At 42.0% G+C, this 9,551-nt stretch overlaps 3 protein-coding genes across 3 annotated transcripts; 2 read left to right on the forward strand and 1 right to left on the reverse strand.

Annotated features, from left to right (window-relative positions):
- Positions 1-2,750: 2,750 nt before the first annotated feature.
- On the forward strand, positions 2,751-2,960 carry C922_03723 (hypothetical protein; the record flags this gene model as incomplete). The annotated part of the gene is made up of 1 exon (XM_008819312.1): positions 2,751-2,960. One exon carries the CDS (start codon positions 2,751-2,753, stop codon positions 2,958-2,960), a length of 210 nt encoding a protein of 69 aa, XP_008817534.1.
- Positions 2,961-4,754: 1,794 nt separating this feature from the next.
- Positions 4,755-4,943, forward strand: C922_03724 (hypothetical protein; the record flags this gene model as incomplete). The annotated part of the gene is made up of 1 exon (XM_008819313.1): positions 4,755-4,943. The coding sequence occupies one exon, from the start codon at positions 4,755-4,757 to the stop codon at positions 4,941-4,943; it is 189 nt and encodes a 62-aa protein (XP_008817535.1).
- Positions 4,944-8,143: 3,200 nt separating this feature from the next.
- C922_03725 (hypothetical protein) lies at positions 8,144-9,097 on the reverse strand (the record flags this gene model as incomplete). Its single annotated transcript, XM_008819314.1, has 1 exon — positions 8,144-9,097. The coding sequence occupies one exon, from the start codon at positions 9,095-9,097 to the stop codon at positions 8,144-8,146; it is 954 nt and encodes a 317-aa protein (XP_008817536.1).
- Between the last annotated feature and the right edge of the window lie 454 nt (positions 9,098-9,551).

Below are 9,551 nucleotides of genomic sequence, written 5' to 3' on the forward strand. Positions count from 1 at the left end.
ATAAACATTTCTTTCCTTGCATTGTTCCATATACTTCTTATTATTTATACTATTGGTACGATTTCCTCAGGAAAATTTGGCTTATTAGACGATCACTATTGCATATACAAAGTGCTACACGTTTTCTTCATATGTACACACTCTCAACCTCTTATAATTTAAGAAAAGAAACAAAAGCGTCATAAGGCTTAATATTTCTTGTTAGTAGTTACTTCAACTACATGTACCTCTAATACCGCTAGAGCTCTTAAATAGGATGTGCAAATAGCTTATGTATTGGCAACATAGTTATGAAGTCAGTTTCTCCCTTATTTATATGTTTCTATCAATCATAGTTATCAAGTAATTGAAAATTACTATTTCTTCCTATAAATATCCTCTTCCCATTAGAAGGCTCTTTATGAATTTCATTAACTTCTACCCAAATTTACATGTAAGCATCACTTTAAGAAGTGATTCGCATCCTGCCCTTTTCTCCTATTCTTCCATATTTTTCTCAATTTGGGGCGAATGACAGTTAAAATTACGAATAGTGACGCTCCATTTGATGACACTTATGAGCATCCTTTTACTCTTTTAAAATTACACACATCTTGTCTTTCACTCCTCACAAGAGAACACTATATTGTAAATAATACTCATTGCAATGCATTCAGTGAACCCCAATCTACTGTTTAACTCCATATAACGGGACTAAATATTTGTGACTATGCCTCTGTAATTATTCTGCATCTATCTTGGAAAAGACATTTTTATAGCAAGACTCAGCAACAGTATCTACATGTGCCCAGGGTACTCTGTCTTCCCCTCTCGTCCAATTAATATAGAACATATCTGAATAGACTTCCTATAGCGTAAGTTAGAGGGAAATTCCCAAATCCTGTCGAATCGTCTGCCATTCTGAGCATATATCCGGCTCAAAATTAAAAAGTAAAGATTCTTTATCTTGTCTTCCTTAATGCCTAATTCCCTCATTACTCCTCACATATGTCCCCAAAACCTTATTCTTGCTGCGATACGCATAATACAAAAGATAAAATGAGATTCCAATATAACTATAGAAACAGTGGTACTGACGCATACAACTTAAAATTGTATTATTACATATTACAATTACTAAGTACAGACATGAAGGTCCATAATGGTGTCCATTAATACTTATCGTATTCCTTCTCTAAATCAAATGTATATCTATACAGTGTTTATGTCTTGTATCATAATAGAACATTATGAATATCCTCTTTCATATTATGCACTTCTTAGAGTAAAACCTATCTTTGAGTCACTACCAGAATTTCGCACTTTACTGTATACATATGCCAACGGTCTTACTCCTCATTTGAGAATCCTTTTTCACATTAAGGAACAGTAGCGGCTCCGTACAGTATGCATATTGACTTTGTCAGTTCTCAGCTTAGATAAAGAGCCTCATACTTTTCTCGAAGATATTTAGTGGAAAGAAGAAATACTGTCCTTATGCATAATAAAATGTCAGTACAACAGTGCATGATTGAACTGATTCATAAACATCTCTCATAAATAAATATAGATACTTCGATTAATAATTACATTAACGCGCTCAAATAAAATATATTAATAGACGCTTAGCCTATCCTCCCTAATTTTTAATAATCACATTTAAGCCGGATGCCACTATTCTTCATACATAATCAACAGTTGCCCTTATATAATGTGACGGATAATAGTTTATACACAAAATAATTAAGAAGTACCGGAGAAATTATACAAGATAGGCTTATGCCTGCTCATATACTATTATTATAGTGAAGAGTCCATTTTAGTAAAGCAAACATACACCAGAAGATTCTTTCAACCCACTGATTGTCTCTTATATTCTTATCTGAACAGTAGCTGCGCCCATTTGTTCCCTTAGGAAGGTTGCATTCTTCCTCTAAATTTCTTTCTAATTTTCATAGAAGCCTTTCTCCATATGCATACGGATAGCTATACCAAGGGAATATAGCAAAATGACAACCAATAAAAAACATTTAAGATATTCTTATCACAGATTGGGAACACATTTTCTTGTAAATTAATAATAAACATGTTAAAAGCCAGATTGCGAATAATTATCTGCTTTCCTCTTCGAAGTAGTAGCAATAAGTTACTGATACCTCTATGATCTGACACCTAAAGAATCAGCCGAATAGTGTCTCCACAATGCGGGTATACACTATAATATATAATAGTAGTAAATATAATTTTATAGAAAAAGCATGTTTATTCAGACTGCACAAAACATTAATACAGAAAGGTAATCTAACAATTCCGATATAAACGATGGATTGTCCGCGATAAAATTATAATCGGCATATATTGTACGTATATGTAAAAAATCTCTCAATTCCGTCTGAACTATGGGAATGCCACCAACTAATGAGCGCTATTCAGATCTGTGTACATAGAAAAATAGATAGGATAACACCGCAATATTAATCTTCTCCGATTATGCCACGGCCTCATACATCAGTTTGTAGAGAAGCCATAACAACATCTATACTATCTATCCGCTTCCTTTCGTTTGTACTTCAAGGGGTTCATATCAGAGTGATAGCTTTTGATTTGTATGACGACAGATAAAATACGAACTGTCATAGTATGAATATATGACACTTGTGCCTGAATAGCAGTAATAAGCATAATACTTGTCACTGCCACCTTTATCAGCCTCAGATAAATACAAGGAATAATTTAATGGATGTCACATATAGATATATTCTCTATGATCAATGAAGGCTTCCAACACACAAGTTGAACTCAAAACCAACAAAATATATTCTGTAAGAGTGGATCGAGAAGTTGTGCAATACTCTCCTATAACCACCTGTACTCGAATGTCCATTGTAAGAATTCTTTGTGGCAGGAAGAAATCAGGTGCTAAATACAAGTCATTTAACCTGTGTCGCGACATTTCAATAAACACCTTCAAAGGGTCGTGAAGGAACAAACGTGTTGCCTACCCCTCCCATAATATCCATAGGATTAAGAAAAATTCACTAGTGACATAAACGAAGAGGAGGATACACATTTGAATATGAGAGGAAACTCATGCGCATGAAATCTTACAACAGTATGGATTAACATTAATATATATGAATATGTGCTCTCTAATTCGACGCGTCATCGTTGCATGTATAACTCCCCCATTCTACAAATGTATCCTATGGGAAAAGGATGAAAATAAAAGAACCAGTTAAATAGGACTAGATCAGTAGGACTTTTGTCCTTCTCTATATATCTCAATAAGGAAGGCAGACAGAGTCTGAGCGTTGACTGTTTCGTATCCTTATATTAACATCCTTAAAATATATTGAATATGGGGGGAATAATAGAGAATCTACGAATATATCTCTTCTTCTATCTTCCCAGACTCCTAAAAAACGACCATAAGGACAAAGTAGAAGGAGGCCGCGTAGAGACAGACAAAGAGAAGACGATTACCACAAAAGAAAGGAAATAATAAAGTAAATCGGTGGAGAACAAACAACACCTGGAGAAACAGAGTGGGCAGTGATGCCTGTGAGGGGTTGCTTAAAGTCCAAACTGTAGATCCGAAACCCACAGAATTAAATGGTTAAACGTAAAGTATAGACTTTAGCGGCTGATGAGACGACAAGAAACAGGAAGGATAAGCCTTTAACCATAAAGCTTGCAAGATAAATCAAACACAAAAGAAGCTCAACCTTGAAACACAAGTAATAAAACACATATCAAAACCTTAAAGAATAAAGAACAAGCAGTAAAAGATGGCGCCTCAAATTAATACCTGTAACTACTACACGTGATGCCTAACGTAGAAAAGTTCGGGAGGATACCCTGAAGAATAATAGGACGAAATACAAAACCCCAGCCTGCAGCATAAGCCCTAACATCTACAGCTGAGCAATGCAGAGTACACCTACACTATAAAGCGTAAAAATAAGGCGTGCAAGGACAACCGTAGACTTCATCAGGGAGAAGTAAACACTGAAGGTATCAGCTCAGGGGTACAAAGAGAAGCTGAATCCGCGACCATGAAATTTCACCCTTACAACGTCAGGATACCACGGGGGATCTTAAGCCTAACCCGCTACAAAATAGGATCAGACTGCCGAAATAAGGCGGCAGATGTGAAGAATTAATCGTAGGGATAAAGAGTAAATGATACCAGTACAATCTGAACCACAAAAATCACCGATAAAGGGTGGAGGCTGAGACATGTAATATGGAGCATAAACCCCAAAACCTAAAACCCAAACACTAAACCCTAGATCATAAAACCCTGAAAACGGTCCCAAAACACATAGGGCCTAATTAGTCAACCTTGGGCGTGTACAGTTACTTATCGCACGATGTGGGTGAACACTAAAAAGTAGAAGCAACAACCCCGCAATAGAAAAGAAGGATACGGACGTACACGTAAAGGATAAAGCCTGCCCTGTAAACTCAGGGATGAAACCATAAGGATACGAGATAAAGCATCAATCCTAAACATTAAGAAGGACAGAGTTGACAGTACAAGATGGCAAATTACAGACAGAAATGAGCAAGCAAAGGCGTATCATGGACAAAGCATAGGTGAAGCTGGGGTTTAGACAGCGCTGCAATAATCCGTACAGTACAAGCCTCAACAGGGAAGAGTGCAGATGGACGCTCCAGAAACAAAGGTACGCTTTAGAACTATTCTATAAACTATGAGCCATTAAATTACAAAAGGCTAGTCAAAGAGGAAAGGACAAGAATACAGAACGGACATGAGCAATAATAAGAGGAAGCTAAAGCGTAAAGAACCACGGGAGGCGTACAAGTACCCCGATATGCCATGGACAACGTATGATGATAGGGAGGGGGTGAATATGACAAGATACAGCAACAGCGTAGAACTCACCCCTCCCCATTTAGGCACCGGATATACACAAAAGTACATAAAAAGAGCTTCATGATCACTAAACAATAAAAGATACACATACCCCAATGAACGTTAGAATTCCTGATTTAACGAAACAGGACAGAGGCTTAAACTCCAAGCCAATAATCATAAAGCGGGGAGTTGAACATTGTAGCCTAAAGTATAACCCCTAAAGGTTGAGGAATAAAAACTGAAACCTACAGGCGGAAGCCATAACCAATAAACATACGGACCAAGACACAAAGAATCGGGTCCTAAGGAGTAGAGCCTGAGATAAGTTCAACAAGTATCAACCATAAGGATAGATCATAACTGTGCAATATAAACGTGAAACCTAGAAACAACACACTGAAGCCTGAAGCCCTATCAGGCGGGCGGACAAACCAAACTCCAAAGCGTAGAAACTAGATCGTGCCCCTCCAAATCCAGAAGATTCTACTGTCAACCTAACACATAGACGATAAAGAGAGAACTATGACAACAGAAAAGTGAAGTATAAACCCTAATTAGAAAGCTTCCTGCAATAAAATAGCACCCCAAGGCCTAAACCTAAAACTGCACTTTGGCCCGTAAAAATGAATCCAGCGAAAGTACATCTATACGGAGGAACCTGCAGGTAAGGAAACGAGAATACCACTGATCCCCAACACAAGAAACCTGGACTCTGAAACCTATGGTTCTGAACACGAACCCGTACAGCGTAAAATTCACAAACTGAAGATCAGATTCAAATACGGACGATTAAGTTAAAATTCCTAAATACTACAGTATAAGATCTAAGTCTAAAGCCTAAACGGTTTAGTTCGAACTGTTGAGACTAAGCCAAGGACCACTCCTGAGTGAAGCCAATCAAGAAACAGAATTCCTGGGTAACAGTTGATCCTTGAATCCGGAAATGACAACAGATGGAAGATAGGGGAGCAGCGATGCAGGTCAGACTAGGTAACGGGGCCTCTAGGTTAAGACAGAACTAAGCCAGAAGTGAATTTTAGCCAACAGGAAGCAGAATATGGATCATCCATATAAGATAGGGAAAAACATTATGCCTAGGACTAGATGAAGCAAAAAAGAAAATAACACGGAACCCTAACTCATCATCAGGGAAAATAGGAATATTTTCATGAACAGTGAAGTTTAGACCATAAAGCCCAATCCCTAAACTATAGGAGCCTCAGATAAAGAGCGGATAATGAATGCTTGAAAATGAAAATGAGAATCTGAAATCTACAAAAACAGCGAGTGTATGGAGAACGAAACGCTGAACAATAAAACGTCAAATTAATCCGTACGACTGTACCCTAAAATTCCAATACTAACCAAATAATCTTAAAGCCTGAGCTCATTAACCCGCAAGCGATGGACCCTAGATGCCAGACGGTGAAAACTAGATGCTATACCCTGAAAACTAAGGGTAAGAATTAAGCACTGAATCATAAACCATAGACGCTGAACCCTAAACCCTACACACTAACCCTTAAGCCCTAAAGCCTAACCCTACAAGGCTACCCCCTCAACAGCTAAACACTATCCCACTAAACCCTAACCCCTAAATCATAAAACCTGAACCCTAACCCAGAAGCCTGAACCCTGGGCCTTAACAGTCCGAACCTTAAAACTAAACCCTAACCCCTAAACCTAACCCGAGCAGTGGAACCCTGAACTCAGTCCCCGAACCCTAAAACGAAACCCTCAACTCTAAACCTAAAACACCACCCCTAGACCTAAACCCGAAAACCTAAACCCCGAACCCTAAACCTACCCCCTGAGGCCCAAACCTAAATCTAAAACTGAATCCTAAACCCTGAAGGATGAATCCCAAACCCTAAACCTAAACCATAAACTGCAGACGCTAAACTCTAAGCCTTAACCCCCTCCCCCGCATCTTACCGACCATCCTGTTCCCTCTCACGCTATACCTCTAGGAGCAACGGCTCAGTTCCTGCTCCCCTACATTAAGCCTGGACATAGTGTACTGTATCTGCAGATGGTTAATCCTCAGCCCCAGACGCAAATCTTAAACCCGAATCCTAAAGTCCTTTGCCTCATCACCTCCCAACTGCCCAAACGAGTAACCACTGCTGTTACAACGCCCCCCTTCCCCGACCTCCCCCCTATCCAGTCCTATGATGCTCTTAGGCGCCTTTCTCCTGCTCCCTATAGCCCTGGACTTTTTCCTATTGTTGTAATGGAAGAACCCCAGGGCCCCTTCCCCCCTATCCCTCCTTTTGTATGCCCGCCTCCTTTATGCTTCTCGCCTGTTGGTGTCGATCTCGCTTTTTCCGCCGGGGATGGTGAACTACCCTCTCATGAGGATGAGCTGTTCCTTTTCCAGGAATAATATCTACATGATCAACTTCCCCCTCCATTTTCGGGGGAAGCCTATCCGTCCCCCCGGTCCCTGTCCAGGTGAACTGCGGTGGAGGGGGTTTTCTTCTTTGAGGATTTGTCCGCGGTCCTTTGTGGGATCATTGTTTAGGCTTTTTTGGTGTTTCACTTGTTCTTAGATATTTGGGTAGGTTGTTGGATTCTCCTTCCAGTGTCTGGGGTCCGAAATCCTTTGCCCCTAGGGGCGCCGTTTATGCTGCGGGTGTCTCTTTTGCGTCTTCTGCCTGTCATGTGATTAGCTTCTTTTGCTCCGGCTTTCGAGGCGTTCTTTGGGTTTGTTGCTTGCTTCTTTCGGGTTTTAAGCATAAGTTACCCGAATCACTTCAGGTGCCCTTTTGCCTGTTCCTCCTCTAAAGATTCGCCTCCAGATGTACCAAGCAAATGGAATAAACACGGCAGTCACCGCTGTTCCTGTTACTCCTTTCACGATAAGTTGCGTCTTCTGTTCGTTGTGGGTCCCCATACTTGCCTGATATTGGGCTTCGTTCTGTTCGATCTCGTTGATCAGGGTTTGCCTCTGCCTCTCCATTTTTCCCCGGAACTGTTCCGCCTATTAGATTTAAATACGAACCATATTCGTTAGGAGTTTGCCATTAATGCCCCGACTGTGTCGAAGTTGGTGTCGACCTTCTGCTCAACCGGGGGGATGAGTTGTTGTTCTAACCTTCTCCCCCCTGGATGTTAATAACGTGGTGCCTCACGCTCTGCCTCAGTCCCGGAGGCGCTTCTAATTCCTCCGGTTGAGGGGCCTCTGCTGACGGATTTAGGGGTGGGGTTATTGTTCCTTCCTTCGGGCTCAATTCCTGGGGTTCCTCGTTCCTGGGGGGAGGGTTGCAAGCCTTACCCCTCTCAACGTGCGCGATTTCTCGAGTCTCTTGGCCTATTCTTTCCCCCCCTCCCCCCGTGACCTCTGCCTATTCTGGTAGCCCCCTCTTTTTTGTCGTCGCCCTTGGTAGTGACGGCTCTCCTTACCTCGTTGGCCCAGGCTTCGTAGTCCCGTCGAGACGGCTCGGCTTGGCAGCTGTGATCTTCCCGTAGCCGGAGACAACTAGTGGTCCACTCGTCCTTGCTCCTGTCCTTACTACATTGAAGTCCGACGACTTTCAGGAAGGCTCCCGTCAATAACTGGGCCCAGAAGTTCTGTTCCTGGCTTTGTTCCCTTCTGATGATTCCTTCGTTTGTCCTCATTTCTCCACTACTAGGAAACAGGAAGTTCATGACGCGTTTTGCTGTGTCGTTATCCGCCCATTCCTCATACCATGTGAATAGGGTCCTGCAAGGATCCTGTTCTGTGTTTCCTACTTGCCAACCCTTTTTCCCTTCGGCTATATCATTCATGACGGTGATCATCATGGAGATTATGTCCACACATGTTATGAAGCTTCTATCCTCGCCTTTGCCGAAATCTAATTTCCTGTCCATGCCATAATGGGTCCAATACTCTAGCTGGCCCCTGAGGGGGCATAAGTTCCAATTTCTCGTTCCTGCTATTGTCCCTGCCTCCCTTGGGGTGCACGCTCCTTCGGTTAACTCCTCTTCGGTACCTGACCCTCTTTGCAAATTTGCCATCCAGGCCTCTAAACTCCGACAGAGGATCCACGCGTATCTTCCCGCCAGAATATGTTCGCTCCCCTCTCCGGCTCTTATTTGGTCCCATCTGGTCAGACCGGTTGTGTCGTGGCCTGGCGTCGCCCTACCTCTTTCTCCCACTATCCTTAGCCTTACCTTCGTTGCCCCTGGCTCTGCGCGCTCCCTGGAGAAATGCAACCCCAGTGACTTCATATATTTCTTTAAACTGCTCATTTCTTAACGTATTCTTGTTCTGTTCGGTCTTATAATCCTGTTGCCCCTTGTTTAGTTGGCTATTTCGTATCCCTTCTTCTGGGCGCGGGGGTTCCTCTTTTCATCTCTCTCTAGCATTCTTCTCGTTCATGGATTTGTCTCTCAACTTCTCCTTCTTCAAATGCAACTAGCGCTTGTCCTGGAGCTGTTGGATCTTGTCCCCTAGGCCCTGATATGCCGGAGGGATATTCTCCCCTCCCCTCAACTTCCCTCCTGCCTCCCCCCCTTTCGATTGTTGTCTTGCCCTTGCTTCTTCTCCGCTTCGGTGGCGTCTTGTCCTTTACGATTGTTACTCCCCCCCCTTCTTTTTCCGCCTGGCTGGAGGAAGGGGCCTATCCTGTCTCCTTGTGGTTTTGCTCCCTCCTCTCCTCTCCTTCTTATCTTCCTCAGCTACAGACGTTCTTTGTTCCTGCCC

This window comes from Plasmodium inui, assembly GCF_000524495.1.
Source record: "Plasmodium inui San Antonio 1 unplaced genomic scaffold supercont1.16, whole genome shotgun sequence".
Lineage (NCBI taxonomy): Eukaryota > Apicomplexa > Aconoidasida > Haemosporida > Plasmodiidae > Plasmodium > Plasmodium inui.